The sequence below is a fragment of the Lontra canadensis genome, unplaced genomic scaffold (genome assembly GCF_010015895.1).
Source record: "Lontra canadensis isolate GAN:19392208 unplaced genomic scaffold, GSC_riverotter_1.0 scaffold39, whole genome shotgun sequence".
NCBI lineage: Eukaryota > Metazoa > Chordata > Mammalia > Carnivora > Mustelidae > Lontra > Lontra canadensis.
This window is the reverse complement of record NW_022631033.1, coordinates 3,195,954-3,214,568: the sequence shown is the minus strand read 5'-3', so window position 1 is coordinate 3,214,568 and position 18,615 is coordinate 3,195,954. Positions and strand designations below refer to the sequence as shown.

The window sequence follows — 18,615 nt, the reverse complement described above, 5'->3', positions numbered from 1 at the left end:
GTGGGTATAGCCTATAACACAGGTCAGACTCATGCTGCAAAACCATTTTTGTTTTTTAATTTTTTCTTTCTTTCTTTTTTTTTTTTAGATTATTTATTTATTTATTTGACACAGAGAGAGTTCACAAGTAGGCAGAGAGGCAGGCAGAGAGATAGGGGGAAGCAGGCTCCCTGCTGAGCAGAGAGCCCAATGTGGGGCTCAATCCCAGGACCCTGAGATCATGACCTGAGCCAAAGGCAGAGGCCCAACTCACTGAGCCATCCAGGCGCCCCAACAAAACCATTTTTCACTCAGATTTCATCCATGTCAGCTTTCCTGTCTCTGCCTGTTTATCTGGGAGCCTTCTTCCTCCAATCTTTGAAGAAGTATTTATTGCAATTCAGACAATGTAGTAGGATTCGGGGTTGGGGGAGCTTTAGGGGAATGGCCAGCAAGGAGAAAAGGAAGAGGCGGCCCAGCCTGTTAAGTTCCCTGGAGACGGTGAGCAAAGCAGGACCCTACTCAGTACGCTACAGTGTGTAGATTCTCTATCCCAACAATTCCAGCAACCCTATCAGTGGGGAAATAAACAGACAACGGAACATCAGCATTTTAGCTTTGGGATACCAGGTGTTTCGGCTGGGTCTGGGAGAGCACGCTGGCCCGGGACCTTGGGAGCCATGGCAAGTTGTCTTTGGAGGTTACCTTCCTACATGGGAGAAGCTGTAGGTCCCAAGGGAAGCAAAGCTCACTGCGTGCCGGCTGGAGATGGGGTGGGGTGAATTCCAACTCACTGGGGGCCCCGACAGCCTGAGCCATTCTCCAAATATTCTCCTCATTCCATCACCAGTATTGACTCCCTGTGGCTCCTTTCTCTAAGAAGTGAAGAGATGCACGTTGAAGAGATGCACGTCTTTCTCTGCACGCTCTTGACCCAAAGCGCTAAGAATCTCTTTCTTGTGAATCATCAGTCAAAAGCATTTCATGTTTGTGTTGTGTTTTTGACATTAAATTAACTCAAAGGCAAAGCTATTCTCTTTTGGGGGAGGGGTATAAGAGCATTTAAAACAATAAGGGACATCCCTTTACTGCACCAAGCCTGCCTGTCAGCCCCAAAGGATTGTTGTAGGTGTGAATAGGAATGGTAAATAAAAAATTGGTTTAAAAACTGTACTGTGACCGGAAGATTTATCTTACTATAGTTATGATTTCTGCTTTTGTGTAATGCACATGCAGGGCTCGACAGTGTCCTGAGTCATCTTGGGCAATGGAAGGTGCTAAGAAGGAGGAATGAAGGGGGATTGAGCGGTCGTTTACTGAATCTGTCTGCACCTGCTTTGTCTCTTGGTGATCTTGTGATGAAGGTGTTATTTCCATTGGCTAGATGAGAACAAGGAGTGCTCGAATTTATGGTCGTGAAGGCAGGAGACTGCTCCATGGATATCGGGACCTAAGATGTTAATACAAAGTGATTCCTGCTCACTTCTTAATGCATAACCAACATCACAGCCAGGATATTGACACTGATACAACTCATCATCCTTAGGCCTTCCTGGTTTATTCGTGTGTGTGTTAAATTCTAAATTCAGTCCTTGCACCCATCACCGGTCAAGACACATGGTCCCCATCTCACAAATCTCACTCGTGCTGCCTTTTGTCATCACGTCTGTCTCCCTCTCCCCCCTCCTCCCTGACGCTGAGAGCCGCTCTGGACGCCACCTATAAAATTGTACCATTACAGGCGTGTGATATCCATGGAGTCACAGAGTATAACCCTTTACGATGGTCTTTTTTTTTTTTTTTTTCACTCAGCAGCATTCCCTGCATATTGAAAACCAGTTGGGGAATAGTTCTGTCCTTTCATGACTGACTCGATTTCCAGCATGCGGCGTGCCTCTGTGGTCACCGTCACCACGGCAGAGGATACTGCTTCGATTCCAGGCTGACTGTCAGTTCTGTGCGGGTTTCAGTGGGAGTGTGAGTTTCATTTGTCTTGGATAGAACCCCACACTGATAATGCTGGTTTGTACAGGAGTTGCATGCCTCGTCTTAGAAGAAACTTCCAAATGATGTTGAGCGTCTTTTTCTTGCCTTCCCCCCTGCCTTTTTTTTTTTTTTTTAATTTTGCCATCTGTACATCCTCCTTGGTAAATTGTCCGTATGTCTTTTTCTTATTTTCGGATTGGATTATTTAGCATTATTTTTAAAAGATTTCTTTGTAGGTTCTTAGGGTGCCTGCGGCTCAGTCAGTTAAATGTCAGATTCCTGGTTTGGGCTTGTTTCATGATCTTGTGTTTGTGAGATCTAGCCCTGCATCAGGCTCTGCACTCAACAGGGAGGCTACATGGGATTCTCCCTCTCCCTCTGTCCCTCCCCTCCCCACTGACTCTCTCTGATGGAAGGCAGGCAGGCAGGCAGGCAGGAAGGCTGATTTCTTGGTCTATTCTAGATAACAGTCCTTTGTAGAATACGTGGTTTGCTAGTATTTCCCCACAGTCTGTGACTTGTCTTTTTATCTTGTTCATATAAGTCTTTACAGAGCAAACATTTTTAATTTTGATGTGGTCGAATTTATGAACTTTCCATAACTTGTGCCTTTGGTATCAAGTTTAAGGATTCTGCTTTTCTTAGGCATTAGTCCTTTTAGATATTTTAGTGCCTACACCATTCTATATAAATTTTGGAATAATCTTGTATACTTATCTAAAGTTCTTGGTGGGACTGCGGTAGGACTTGCATTATACCTGTTGAACAGTTGGGGGAGAGTTGAGACTTCCAGTTCATAAATATAATATTTGCTGCCATTTATCAAATGCTTTTTATGTGTCATTTGATGTGAATATAAAATTGTCCCTTGTTAGCTAGTTCCTATTGTGGATTACATTACTTGACTTTTGAATCCTGAACCAGCCTGGCATGCCTGGAATCAGTTCCACCTTGTGCTGGAGGGCCGGGAACGGCCAGCAATCCCTGAACCAGGGGAGGAAAGATTACTGCAAACGTTGCTCTAAAGAGAGGAGAAGGCAAGGGGGTCCGTGCTCAGAGAGGAAGACCCTTGCTCTTTTTTCGCTCCTGCTTTTTTTTGGTCCTTAGGATAATCACAGATCTTATCACTGTTTCTCAAGCATGCAAGTGTGACAAGGGGCTTTTCTGGAACTGGGAGAATCTGTTTACGGGAAAGACACGATATGCTGATCTATATGTTCCATGAGTTCTGGTACACATAGCCCAAGCGACAATGCATACATCGCTTAGGTCGCAGGATGGTTGCGTGGGCTAAGAAAGCTTTGGGAATGACAACTTCCCGCAGCATTCCTAGGACAGTGTGGTCACGCAGGCCTCGGCATTCTAAAGGCCTAAGCCCTTCTCCAAAACCTTCCATCGCCCCCAGCAGCCTCCTTGTTACATTTTAGCAAGCCAGGTATTCTGGCCGATGGATGCTCTACATTAACCCCAATAGTGGAGAATAATTCTTGCTGCACATTATTGGATTAAGTTTTCTAGTATTTTATTGAGGAAATGTGTGTCTGTGTTGATGAGACATAGTGGTCTGTGCCTTCTTCCTTCCTTCTTTGTTGCTTTCCTTTCTTTCCTGTCCCTTTCCCTTCCCCTTCCCTTTCTTCCTCCCTTCTTTCCATTCTCTTTCCCTGGTTTTAACATCAGATTAACACTGGTCTCATTTGATGAGTTGAGAAGTATTACTTCCTCTGTTATTTTCCAGAGAAGTATATAAAAACATAGTACTGATTGTTCAATAAAAGATTGGTAGAATTCTTTAGTGAAGCTATCTGGGTCTGAAAATTTCCCTTGGGGAATCTTCTTAATTACAACATCAATTTCTGTAATGGTCATAGGACTATGTGTATTGTCTATTTCATCTTGGTTGAATTTTGATAGTCTGTGGTATTCAGAGAATTGTTTCATTTTTAATAATCTGTCAACTTTATGAGTCCAAAGTTATTCAAAATGTTTCTTTATTATATAATCTTCTTTATGACTCGACTCTGTAATAATATCTATGATTTTATGCCTAATATTGGTAATGTGTGTCTTCTTTCTCTCTCCCTCTCTCTCTCTCCCTCTTTCCCCTCCAGTCTTCTAAGAAGCTTATCAATTACATCAGTTTTTTTAAAGAAATAGCTTTTGTTTCTTTTTTTCTATTTTTTTTCTCTATTTGCAATTTTATTGACTTCTGACACTTATCATATTCTTCCCCAGCTCCTTTGGGTTTATTTTGCTTTACTATGTGTAGTTCCTTGAGGTTGGAACATAGGTAATTATTTAATTCCTTTTCCCTTATGTAATGTAGTTATTTTAGTACTATAAATTGTCTTGTTGGCATTGTAATAGCTATATCCCAGATTTTTTTTTTTTAATTATGTTTTTTTTCTCACTTTGATTCTGTTCTTTGTTTGTTTCACTTGAGACTTTCTCTTTGGATCATGGATATGTGTTGTTTAAGTTTCATGTGTTTAGAAATTAGTATTAAAAATATTATTATTTCTGTTTCTTTTTTTTTTTTTAATTTAATTTAATTTTTTCAGCGGTCCAAGATTCATTGTGCACCACACCCAGTGCTCCATGCAATCCTTTACTTCCTTAATACCCACCACCAGGCTCACCCATCCCCCACATCCCCCTCCCTTCTAAAACCCTCAGTTTATATTTCAGTTTCTTTAAATGTGTTGAGGTCCATCGTCTGACCCAGAATGTGGTCTATGTTGGTGAATGTTCCATAGTAGCTTATAAAGCATGGGTGTTCTGCGGCTGGGGGGTGAAGTGTTCTGCATGTCAGTTAGATCCTGTTGGTTAATTGTATAATTCAGATATTCTATGAACTTGCTGATTTTTTTTGCAGTTGGTAAATCACAGCTGTTAAAGTCCTCAGCTGTACTGTTAATTTGTTATTTCTTCTCTCAACTCTATCAGTTTTGTTTCGTGGATTTTGAGGTTCTGCTGTTTGTTGTTTGTGCATTTAGAATTTGTGTTTCTTCCTGGTGGATCAATCATTTTATCATTGTATAATGTCCCTCTTTGTTTCTAGAATTTTTTTGTTTATTTATTATTTTTATTTTATTTTATTTTACTTTATTTATTATTATTATTATTATTATTATTATTATTATTATTATTTTAGAGGGAGAACACCATGAACTGGTAGGGGAGGGGCAGAATCTTAAGTAGTGCAAAGCCCAGCTCAGGGTGTGATCTCATGACCCTGACATCAGTCATGACATGAACCAAAATTAAGAGTCAGACTCAACTGACTGAGGCACCCAGGTACCCCAAGAATTTTTTTTTTCTTCTCATGGCTATCTTAATCATATATTAATGTGGCTACTCTCGCTTCTTTGTTATCAATATTTGCATGGTATACTTCTTCTCATTCTACTTTCAACCTACCTATGTCCTTGACTTTGAAGTGTGTTTTTTTATGAACAGCATGAATTATTTGCTTTCTTGTAGTTTTCTCTAGTTCTGATTCTGCTGTTTCTTTCTTTCTTTCTCTCCCTCTCTCTTTCCTTCCTTCCTTTTTTTCTTCCTTCCTTCCTTTCTACCTTCCTTCCTTCCTTCCTTCCTTCTTCCCTGTGAATTACTGCAACATTTTTTAAAGGATTCTATAGTTCTCAAAATGGTTGCTCTAGGTATTATAATAGACATTAGTGATGTATAACAGCCTACAGATTATAAGTTTTCTATTACTGTTGTAGCAACTTGGTGAGTTAAAACAGAAATTTATATTCTTATAATTCTGGAGCCTAGAAATCCAAAGTCAATTTTACTCAGCCAAAATTCAGGTGCAAGCAGGACCACACTCCCTCCAGAGGATCTGGGGAAAGATCTGTTCCTAGATTCTTCCAGTTTTTGAATACTGCTAGCATTTCTTGGCCTCTGGCCCTGTCACTTTCCTCTCTGCCTCCAAGTTCACACTGCTTTCTTCTCTTCTGTCTGAAATCTCCCCCTGACTCCCTCTTAAAGGACACATGTGAAGGCCTGTAGTGCTCACCTTCGTAATCCAGGATCATCCCCCCACATCCCCGCCACCTTGAGATGCTTAACTTAAGACACATTTGTGGAAATGATTGCCATATAAAATAACATGCACAGGTGCCCTGGATTAAGACATGCACATTAACATGGCCATCATTCATCCTACTGCAATGATTTTAACTTTAACCACTTTGCCATATAACCTTACTTCCATTTAGACCCCTTTAGCTTTCCAACTTTTACATGTCATTATCTTGAGTTCAAAGGGTGTTATAATTTTTATTCCAAACATTAAATATGATTTATGGAACTTACTATGAAATAAAAGTATAATTTGTATTCCTATATTTTCTTTCCTGTCCTGTGTTCCTTTTTCTCTTGATGTTTCAGCTTCCTCCTGTTTTTTTTGTTTTGTTTTTTTTTTTTCTTTTCAAAGAAGTTTATGTAGCCAGTCACTAAGGTTGGGTCTACTAGCAGCAAATTCTTTGTCTGGCATTTAAAAAAATTCCCTTGATTTCTGAAGAATACATTCACTGGATATAGAATTTATGGTTGACAATTCTTTTCTTTTCAAAGCTTGAGAAAGGTTGTGACACTTCCTTTAGTCCTCCAGTGGTCAGGAGATACATATTCAAAGGGGTAAATTTGCGTAAATAATGAGTATTTCTCTCTGGCTATTTTCCAGATGTTGTTCTTTGTCTCTAGTTTTCATTTAATTAGATGTGTCTTGGCATGGTTTAGTTTAGGATTTATCCTGTTTGAGGGTCACTGAGTTTCTTAGAACTGTAGGTTTATGTGTTTCAAATACCCTTCACTCCATGGTCTTTCTCATCTTATTATGAGACACAGGTGATAAACAAAGATTGGCTCTTTTGCTTCTGTCCCCAGGACCTGGAGGTTTTGTTCACTTATTTTTCAGTCTATATATTTTCTGTTGTTCAGTGTAGGGGAATTCTATTCATGTGCTCTCAAATTCACTGATACCATCACACATCTCTACCATCAGCCTTCTATCAATTTTTATTTTATGTTGTACTTTTTAGTCCTATAATTTCCATCTGGTTCTTTCTTTATAACTTCCATTTCTTCACTGATATATTTTTCATCTTCATGTAGATAATTTGTAAATGACTGTTGAAGCATTTAATGATGGCTGTTTTAAACCCTTACCAGATGATTGCAACACCTGCTTCATTTCAGGTGTTGTCAGTTGGTTGTCTTTTCTCATTCAAATTTTGATTTCTTAGCTCTTAGTGAGATAATTGTACCCTGGCTATTTTGTCTATCATGTTAGGACACACTGATACCATATAAATCCCTCATTATAGCAGCCAATGACCCTGGGTAGGCTCAGCATACAGGTCTTTGCCAATGTTGTGGGCTTGGGTTCCAATGACAGGTTAATTTTCAGATAAATTAAAGTGTCGTCTTGGTCATCTTGGTTGATGTAGTGCCACTGGCTCTTGTACTCATTCTTATTGGGACCAGGATGTTCCTGGGAGGGGAGTATTTGGGATCCTGCAACCAGTTCCTCTTTTCCCACACACCTCCCCTTGCCTAGGTTTCTGGGAATGGAGGAAAATCTCAGTTTCCCATGAGCCAAGACAAAATGTCTTCCTCAGTCAGGTCACTTGTGTAGCTGAGTCTCTCTTGCAACTTCTATCTGTCTTGGTATCTTTCCTCAGAAAAGGGAACCCTAGGTTCATGGGGAAAGTGAAGGCTAGACATTTGTCATTGTTAGGGCTCTTTGTCTTAACAGCTACCTTGCTGCCTGTTGTTGTTAAAGGGATATCATCTACATCCTAGAGGAAGATGAGCTTATCTGGAGCCTTCTGTTTCCTGGTTGGAAAACACCCATCTGGTTGGTCTTCTCTTTGTGCAAGCAAGGCACCTGGTACTGTGGTGTTTCTTTGGTCCTGGGTCCCAAACCAGCTTTCCTTCTTCTCCCTCCCTTTAGAGTTCTCTTCTGGTTGTCTCTTGTGATGTTCCAAGGGTTTATGCCTGTGCTTAGCAGCCAAGAACATGGAAGAAAATGTCTCCTAAGTCTGAATTGGTAGTCCATATACCTTTAAATAGTTTGGGCTGCCCTCAACAGGAGAATCCTATAAAATTACTTTGGGACTTAATACTTTGGCTCAGTACTTCAAATTTTGGACTAATATTTTGTCTACAGTTCTATATATAAAGATTTTATGATTTGGACTCAGCTTCTTGAATTTGAAGTAGAGTTTGCAGATGACTGATGTAATGCACATCCTTTTTTGTGCTGCTTGGCTGGAGTGGCTTACAGCACAGTGAACAAAGTTGGTCACATCAGAATGAAACATGTGCATGAGTCAATTACATGTAGATGCCAAAGGGGAAAATCATGATGGCTTCAGCATAAGTACAGATTACATCCAGGTTTCATATTTTACATCATAATATGGTAATTTATTCTATAAAGCCACAGCCTTGGCTTGTTTCTCAGAGTCAGCTTGATTTGTAAGTCAGAGTCCAATTTCTCTCCACTTGTTCAGGCTCTCTATGCTGGTGCATATCATGTAAGTAGACATGGTGCCTGTGACTTTCATGAGAGAGGAGCCCGTCTAGGTACAGGCTGGATTAAGAACCTTTAGTGCCCATCAGGGCTCCCTCCTAGGCTGATTTACTCTCAGGGCTGGGTCAGTACTTGGTCAGTACTGTATCTGAAGAACCCAAGATCACAATTATGACCAGTGTTTAAATCCTGTCTGCCTTGGTTTTTTTAGTGAATAATTTGACTTATGACCCTGGCTGTGACATCTCTGTGTCTGCCAACCTTTACCAAGGGATCATATCAGGACATCTTTTAATCTTATTAAAGGTATTTTCCTCCATCCCTGAGAGGGATGGTCTGTCCAGGTGCCTGAACAGATCAGATATGCTGTCTTTTTCTTAATTAATTAATTAAACTTCTCCTTAGAACTCCAGCACTACCCAATTAAGACAGATGGCCAAGTGAAATATTTATTTTAAATAACTGCATTTTGTACACTTCCTGCAGAACTTATGAAATTTATGGATAGTAAGGAACTATAAAAACTTCAAGATCAGTGAATTCTAGGCCAGTTTGTAGCTTAGGAGGAGAATTTGTTTTTCAACAGCCCATTTACCATAAAAACGCTTATGTTAAAGGTTTAGCACACCATTTTCCTTTTAGACATCCACCAGAAGAATGAGGTAAAACTTTTCCAGGGCTTCTGTCTTACTAATTTCATGCTTTGACAGCTTTGTGGCATGCTCACTGTTGGGTGTTTTTTATATCCAGGTTTGAACAAATTATTATCTTTTGTAAATTGGTATACAGTAAAATAGGAGTTGTTGGTGCACAAATCTACAAGTATCAACACACGGATAGATGTAGAACCAGCACCAGAATCAGGATACAGAGTGATTCCATCACCCCCAAATTTCCGTTCCTTTGTAGTCACACCTCCCACCCTGAACACTGGACAGCTGGTCTGTTCTCCATCACTACAGTTTCATCTTTTTGAGAATATCATAAAGAGTAGTTATACTCTACATAATTTCTGAGAATATAGGTGGGAGTGTAATGGCATATCCTCTAAAGAAAACAGGCAAGCAGTTCTTATGAACTTAATATACATTTATCATAACATCCAGGAATCCCACTCCTAGGTATTTACCCTAGGAATATGAAATTTACCCTACATGAATGTATACACCAACTCCATTCCTAACTGCCAAATGCCTGTAAGCCATGGAAATGCCCTTCAACTGGTGAATGGACAAATATACCAGTAGCATACTCATCCAGAGGAGTTCTACTTAGCAGAACCAAGGACAAATTTACATATGTAGGAACACAGATATTCACAGAGGCATTGCGTTGAGTGGACATTATTGTGGTTGGTTTAGCCATCCTTTCAAGCAGACCCACTTCATGTATGTAGGGACAGAACTCTTGAATCTTTCAACAAGGACCAAAGAGAACAGTTCACTCTTCTATAAATTATAATATTTACAGCTACCAAAACATCATAAAGTCATTGTGTCATATGGGTGCAATTATGGCTTAAAGAACACTGACCTCCCAAAAAACGAATGAAAGAAAGAAAGACAGAAAGAGAGAAAGAAAAAACCCTGACCCATTTTCATTTGAAAGAGTTGAGATTTTTCTCAATGTAATGTGCTGTGTTTGTTAGAAAGGAACAGATATATAATCAAAAGTCATTTATTTCAGGTTGACAAAATCGTTTAATATACTGGGAATTATTGTCATAAATACTGTCTATTTCTTTCTTTTTTTTTTAAAGATTTTATTTATTTATTTGACAGACAGAGATCACAAGTAGGCAGAGAGGCAGGCAGAGAGAGAGAGGAGGAAACAGACTCCCCGTGAGCAGAGAGCCCAACGCAGGGCTTGATCCCAGGCCCCTGGGATCATGACCTGAGCTGAAGGCAGAGGCTTAACCCACTGAGCCACCCAGGCACCCCAAAATACTATTTCTATTCAGCAGGGGCACTGACTGCAAGAGACACATCAAACCACTAAATGCAAGTCAGCTCTACCTTTTCTGAAATGTATAAAAAAAACAAAAGAATTTTAGATTTCAACAATTCCTTTAATATAATTTAATACAATTATTTAACAGATGAGGAAGGTCTTAGAGGGGAGGGGATGAGGAGATGAGTAAGCCAAGGAGTGGGTGCTAAGGAGGGCACACGTTGGGTGGAGCACTGGGTGTCATACGCAACACTGGATCATGGACCACAGCGTCAAAACTAATGATGTACTGTATGTTGACTGACATGACATAACAAAAAAAAAAAAAAAAAAAAAAAAAGAAGAAGAAGAAGAAGAAGATGACATAGAGGTAAAATAATTTAGCTTAAATTAAGGGTGAATTAATGGCAGAGCTAAAACAGGACCCCAGGTACCAAGTTCTTGGTATGCTAAGATACAATTAAGATTTAAATTATCATTTGGAAATATTCTTATAAAATTTTAATGTGTGTATATAGTAAATTTTAATAAGGGTTAATTTATATTTTCATTTATGTATTTACTCCAAAAAATATGCATGTTATATGCCACAGTCTGGGATAAAAAGACCAGGATGTAAGCTTACCCTCAAGGAAGTTAAGAATTCAGTAGGACATAGATGTTGAAGTAGGTGCTTTTATGTATTTGTCTTAAATGAGGTATGTACAGAATTCTACAAGGGGCTAGAGAAAAAATTCTTACATTCTCTAAAAAAGTTAAGAAATACCTAGCAAGAACCCTCAAATATTTAAGAACTCTTAGTTGCTGTCCAAGAAGAATGGGCATCCTAGACAGTGATTTCAGTATTTGCCAAAAACCTGGAGGATGAGAAATGCCAGTATTTTGGAGAATGGATACAAAGGTCAATATGGTTGGGGCATAAGGATCACCTTATGTGTGGGACAGGTTGGGAATTCCAATGTAGAGACAGAGGGCAAGAGAAAGCTGGGAATCTCCAATATGATGGCTTTTTTTTCCAAAAGAAAATTTTATTGTAGTTTTCTAACAAAGCAAGTTACTTAGTGTTTCATTAGAATAACTTTATTTTTATGTTTAAATCAAAATATTGTATCTCTCTGATATGAGGAATTTGAGAGGCAGGGCGGGGGACTTGGGGGTAGGGAAGGACAAAATGAAACAAGATGGGATTGGGAGGGAGACAAACCGTAAGAGACTCTTACTCTCACAAAACACACTGAGGGTTGCTGGGGGTGAGGGTTATGAGGAGGGTGGGTGGGTGATGGACATTGGGGAGGGTATGTGATATGGTGAGTGCTGTGAAATGTGTAAGCCTGATGATTCACAGACCTGTACCCCTGGGGCAAATAACACATTTTACATTAATAAAAATAATTTAAAAAATGATGTACTCTAAAGAAAATTTGGGAAAAAATGAAGCTGTTTTAAAGAAAGTGATTAAAATGTATGTGTTAGGATGACTGCTGAAGTTTTGTTTTGTTTTCGTATCAAAACAAGCATCTATTTTAGTTCCAGGTACTAATATATTTTTTTAAATTTTGTTTTAAACAGATAAGCAGTTGCAAAGGGTAATGATATCATTTGCTCTTTGTTTCCAGAAACACATTTGTCAGTGCCAGAAAATGAAAATCACCCCAGAAACATGAAAAAAGAACAAGAAGGGAACCATTTTCCTTTGTTTTAAATAACAGTACAATAATTTTAAGATTAAAAATTTAGCATAAAGTACTTTTAAAAATTTTCAAGTAATTTTAAAAACATTAAAGAAACTTAAAATAATTATTTAAAAATAATTGGGAGTTAAAAAATAATTGTGAATGTCATTTCACAGTTATTTTCATAAATCAACCAGCTAAAAAGTAGTTGGTTTAAATGCTAAAGAGAAATACAAACCATGCTAGTCTGACATTTGACTGAACGAACTTTGTGTTAAGTATAGCAGTGCACCTGCTTGTTCAGTTTTACTTGAAGGGACAGACTGGCATAGATAGAAATAAAGTAACAGCTAGTGCAGAATGATGAGAAGTTCAAACATATGCAGCAGAGGTATTTCTAAAGTAGTAAACTTGGCAACAAAATTTTTCAAGGTGTGAACATCTTCTACATGATAGTTCAGTTTCTAACAACTTAGAATTAAACCCAAAGCCTGGAAAGGAAAGGATTCCAGGACCAAGAGGTGGTTATGAGGCTGCTTCCATGATGCTGGCATGGGACAGTCAGCACTCAAGCTAAGAAAGTAGAAACGGAGAGAAGTGGTGTGATTAGTAGGACCTGCTGGTGAATGGGATGGCAAGGAGGCGAAAGCAAGAGAAAGAACTGCCTCTCCCAACCTCCAGTGACCAGGTGGCTGGTGGAATGAGGAGGGATTTGGGAGATTCAGAGAGGGGGGCAGTTCAGACTCCATTGCCTAAATGTTCTTTCTCTGATGTTTACAAATAAAGTTATCTGTGGAGAGAAGAGAAATAGGATTGGGAAGGAGCTTGGGAAAGATGATGATGGTTTGAGACAACAGCTAGTGGGATGGGAAGGAGAAGTACGCTGAGCGTTGAGGGTTGGGCAGGACTCTGGAGACCATGGTATATATTGGTGTAAGTCAGCAAACTCTTCACCAGGTTAGAGGAAGATGGAGCAGATTGTTAGGTTGGTCCTAAGTGGGTTCTGTCCGATGAATGGAGCAGAGGGTAAGGCTATCGAGAGCATCGTGGAGGGACTGCTGGGAGCGTGTACCAGCGTATCAGCCACACTGTCCAGGGCATGTAAAATTCAGTGAAATAAATAGAGGCCCCTGGAATTCAAAGACTGGGTTTCAGGGGAATGCAAGCCCATAACAGTTCAAAGACACCGGTGGTCAGAGAGAATGGTTAAGAGCCTAGGATTTTTATTATAAAGAGTAGCAAAGTGACCAGCACCTCATGAAAGGAAGGGCCCCTGCACTTGAAAGGATCAAGGGACTCTGACTCGTTTAGCAGAACTGTTCGTGTGGACACTCCTAACAGCCACGGGTAAAGATGGCACCACGGGTGAAGATGGCACCACATTGAAGATGGCACCATGGTGAAGATGGCACCACATTGAAGATGGCACCACGGTGAAGATGGCACCACGGTGAAGATAGCACCATGGTGAAGATGGCAGTCACCCAGCGGGTTGCAGGAAGATGGCAGAGATAGCAGTGGGGTGGCACTGGATAATGTCATGAATCTCGAGGTCCGGGTATAACATGTGAGTCGAGAGTGGACATAGGGAATGTAGATCAGAAGGACGTTGACTCCACCCCCTTGCAGAGTTGATAAATGCCAAAAAGAAGATGTGGTGTGTACACACACACACACACACGAACATTCTTCAGCCATTTATAAGAATGGAATCTTGCCATCAGCAACAAAATGGATAGAACGGATGGACCCAGATTGTATTATCCTAAGTGAGGTAAGTCAGAGAAAGACAAATACCATCTGATTTCATTTGTGTGTGGACCTAAATATAATAATGATAAAATAACAAATAAACACAGAACCAGGAACAATCTCATAAATCCAGAGAACACATTGGTGGTTGCCAGCAGGGAGGGGGCTCCGGGTGGGTGAAGTAGAGGAAGAAGAAGAGATTAAGAGGCACAAACCTCCAGTTGTGGAATAGATAAGCCACAGAGATGACAAGAACAGCATAGGGGATATAGTCAGCCATGTTGTAATAGCACTGACCAGTGACAGGCGGTGTCTATGCTTACCATGGTGAGCATCGCATAACGTACAGAGTTGTTGAATCACTATGTTGTACCCTGAAACTAATACAGCATTGCATACTTCAATAAAAAAGAAAAAAATAGGAAGAAAAAATTATCGTCGTCTACTTATTTTACAAGTAACTCAAGAACCAATATATATTAGTGTGTAAGAAAAATCAGTTGTTATATTTCTCTCTTCTTTGTGTTTATATAAACTTTGTGACAAAATGATACTTGTCTTTTTCTATTCATTGTCTTACTCAAGGCAGTGATTCATTTTAAGGATTCTGTTCTTACGTAATCTCTACACCCAACATAGGGCTCAAACTCACGAGCTCAAGATCGAGAGTTGCTTCCAGGGGAGCCAGCCAGGCCCCTCCCCAGAACAGTGAATGTAACCTAAGATACAGTAAGTAACTATTTATACTCGTTGTAAGAACAGACTTCCCTTCATATATTCACATAGTCCAGAGAATGCAGTACAAGAGAAATAAAAAAATAAATGAATAAATAAAAGGAAAAGAAATAAGCCAGGTAGAAAATGAGCACCAGAGTCTCCTTCCTCCAGAAACACCAGACATAACCTCTGCTGAGAATGGGTAGGAAAACTGAATACAGAATGAATCGGCAGGTCTCTCAAGGCTTAAGAGAATGATATAAGGTGGCCAGGATTTTAGAAGATAGAAATCAAGGAAGAACCAATATGCATTAAGATGAATCTCATATTTCATAAATCACTTTCCCCTGCGGGCATTTTCTGATTCTCAGTTTAGGGCATCCTGGCAGACAGATATCAGTGACTCAGAGAATATGGTTTTTGGGGGCATGGGATGTGGGGGCCCCTGAATTGGGCTATAAAAACAGTGAGGACTTGAGGGTCCAAGATATCAAGGAAAAGAGAATTACAGGGTAGCCAGCCTGGCATCTGCTGGGTGTGGTCCTTGATGTATTTGCCTAAGCCTCGCTTTCCTGGGGTTAGAAGAAAAAAGCCCAAACAAAAATTTGCTGTTACAGGTCTACAGAGCTCAGAAGAACTGGAATTTTCAGGCTAAGTGGACAAAGATGGTGTCCCAGACCTATTTTTTTAAGGAGGAGATCTACTCGTAAATGTATTCTCTGGATTGTGGCATAAGGAGTGAGCCCTGGGAAACAGGCTGGAAATGTAGCTGGAAATCAGATGACTGAATGGGTCAAGGCCGTCACTCTAATGTCAGAGGAAAAGGAAAACAGTACTCAGAACTTCTAGGTTGGCTTCTCGGCTATGTCTGCCATTCAATCAAAGCTTACCTGGGGTGTCCGGAAACAGCGTTTGTTTGTTGACCCCAACCCACGAGACAGGGACGAGAAAAAGAAGAGACATCCAGACATCACAGTTAGCACTCAGGGACTCTGGTAATTAACTATGATTTATAAAATTTAAGAAAATAAGTGAAATAATCAATAATTTTACCAGAACACTGTCATCCATAACAACAAAACAAATGGAAGTTTAAGAATTGAAAAATGCAGTATCTGCTGTATTTAACTCGATCTAGGTATTTGGACTGGAAGTTAGTTTAGTAAAAAATATTCCAACTGAATCAAGGGGAAAAAACGCACGGAAATGATGTGTATCTTGGGAGTTTTGGAGGAAAGAGTGTGGACAATATCTGAAAACATTGCTAAGAACTTTCCGGTACTGACCACGGACATCGAGGTCACGATTCATGAAATTCCATCAGCCAGTCAGGATAATACAACGGAAACCTCACATTGGCACATTGCAATAAATCTAGTGCCAAACAGACAAGGAAATATCTTAAAATCAGCATACGCAAAGAAATATTTTCCAAACAGCAAATACGAGACTGATGGACCCGTCTTAAAATAAACAACAGAAATGAAAAGACAGCAGAGTAGCATACCTGAAGTGCTGGGAGGTGGGAAGCTATCAAGTGAGAGCATGAAGTCGAAGGTAATTGACCAATCAAAAAAGGAAAACCAGGAAAAATGAACTTTAAGTTATCATGAAATTATATTCTAAATGAAAGGCGAAATTCTCTGGTTAGGTCAAGTAGTATAAATAAAATATAAAAATAATATGAATCGGTTATGTGATGCTTACAAGAGGCAAACACTGTATATAGAGAGAGTAACTTGAAAATAAACGTTCAGGAAAAGATCCTTCTGTCTAGGATTAACAAAAAGAAGAAAAATGTGGCGTTATAGTCATCAGTCAAAATAAACAGACACTTACACTGGACATTGATGGTCTTTTCACATGTTGGTATGTGGCACTTCGACAGAAGGCATGCAGAGAGAAGAAAACAAGTCTCTTCGAACCAAACAAATAAAACACCAAATATGAAAGAACAATCTCTCTAGCAAAGAAAAATCTTCAAAAAGAAATAATTTTTAGTGACTACACATTCCTCACTGAAATTCTGTGTTTCTTTTCCCAACTTTTGTGTAACATTGCGCAAGTTACTTCCCATGTAATGACGACTGTTCATCTCCCTTCTAAGAAGCAGGTTTTCTGTATGGCCCAAGGTGAGTGTGTTGGGTTGACAGACCGATGACATGAGTGATGGAGCCAATCATTGTTCATATTCCTGGAAGTGCTTTGCTGAAAGCAAAACTTCCTATTTGATTAGAGACATTTATTTTGGTTGAATTGATTTTTTTCTTAACCCTTTTTCTATTTCAACAGTTGTTTTTGTCAGTGTCTTGAGTTCAGTCAATGGATTTAGTGTTTCTTCGCACTGGCTGACAGCAGCCACTATGTGACTGTTTTTTTTTAACAGGGAATGAATGCTTCATTGCAACTTCCATTTGGCGTGAACTGGACGTTGGTACTCAGAGGGGAAGTTCAATAAACTTGCCACGTCTATTTCAGCTTTGCGTGCTGTTCTTCCTGTCGATATTTTCTTAATGTATGGCAACTTGTGTGTGTGTGTGTGTGTGTGTGTGTGTGAGAAGAGTTTTAGTTTCACAACAAAATTAAGAAGAAGGAGCAGATAGTTCAATGTAGTCCCCTCCTCCCTTACACATAGCTTCCCCACTATCAGCAGTCCCCCCCCAGGAGGTACATTTGTTACAAATAATGAAACCATAAGGACACATATTATTACCCCAAATTCATACTTTGTATTGAGAGTCATTCTTGCTCCTTTACATCCTACGGGTTTGGACCAACGCATAAAGACATGTATTGACCATTATAGTATCATACAGGGTAATTTCACAGCCCTAAAACTCTCCTGTGCTCCACCTCGTCATCCCTCCTCCTACCCCAGGCAACCTCGGATTTTTTTTTTTTTTTTTACTGTCTCCATAGTTTTTCCTTTCTCAGAATGTCATAGCGTTGAAATCACACAGTATGTAACTTAAGTTTCTTTTCATGACTTGATAAAATCAGCTCATGTCTTTTTAGCGCTGAAGAATATTCCATCCTATGATGTATTTCTAAAAGAGATTTTGTGGTCAAGGTACGTGATAATTTCAAAGTAGGAAATCTAAGCGTTTTGTGAATGAATCAGAACATTTCTCAGCTTAGAGATATGGATGGTGTGATGTTATTCATGTTGATGGCGTGATGTTACACAACCCATACTAGATGTAAGATCTCTCTCTCCTTCCTGTGATGGGATCACCACCTGTTCCGGGTCTGGGACCCAAAGCCTGCACCTGGAGAAGCCCTTCAGTTCCGGACAGATAGGATGGTTGGTGACCCTGGGTCAGTTCTTAAAATCGAAGATGTACATTTTCAAACATAGAAAAGAATAATTACTGTAAAATGTCTGTAATGTCGAGGCTTACATAGAAATATAAATTGCAAGTGGCTATTGATTCTTCAAAGGAGGGTCTGAAGGCACACACCATACTTGCCTGTTGAGGCAGGAAGACATGATGGTCTTCCTCAAGGTAAAAGTAGAGTAGTTTGGTGATTCCAGTAACGGTTCCCACCTTTCCCTTCTGTGCAGACTGACCGGGTCCAGCGTCCCGGACCTCATCGTGAGCATGAGCAACCAGATGTGGCTCCACCTGCAGTCGGACGACAGCATCGCGTCCCCGGGGTTCAAAGCTGTCTACCAAGGTAGGGCCCCCACGTGCCCACCCACGCCTAGAGCTAGCATGTTTCCAGAGGGCGAGCGCCATGCTCCATGTGTGAGATACACATAAACCCAGCATGCTTTAAAAAACAGGAGCTGGTTATTTGCCATTTCCTTAGTTAAAGCTCCACTTGTAGTCTTTTTTTTTTTTTTTTTTTTTTTTTTTTGCAAAAGCTTTTTAATTTGGAAGTCTGGCTTGCCATGATCTGTGCTGTCAGCAGGCCAAAATGAGGAGTAGGACCGAGTAGGAACTCGGCTCTGACAAGTGAGCACATGGTGGGTCTCGGCGTTTTCTCCCTTCCCGAGAGGCAGTCATGACG

The 18,615-nt window shown here is 39.9% G+C and overlaps 1 protein-coding gene across 1 annotated transcript in view; it reads left to right on the top strand.

Moving 5' to 3' along the window:
* CSMD1 (CUB and Sushi multiple domains 1) overlaps nt 1–18,615 on the top strand; it is a 1,958,110-nt gene that overhangs the window by 1,503,860 nt on the left and 435,635 nt on the right. Inside the window, exon 12 of the mRNA XM_032869815.1 lies at nt 18,167–18,279. Coding sequence (XP_032725706.1) covers nt 18,167–18,279 — 113 coding nt within the window. The remainder of the gene's footprint in view (nt 1–18,166; nt 18,280–18,615) is intronic.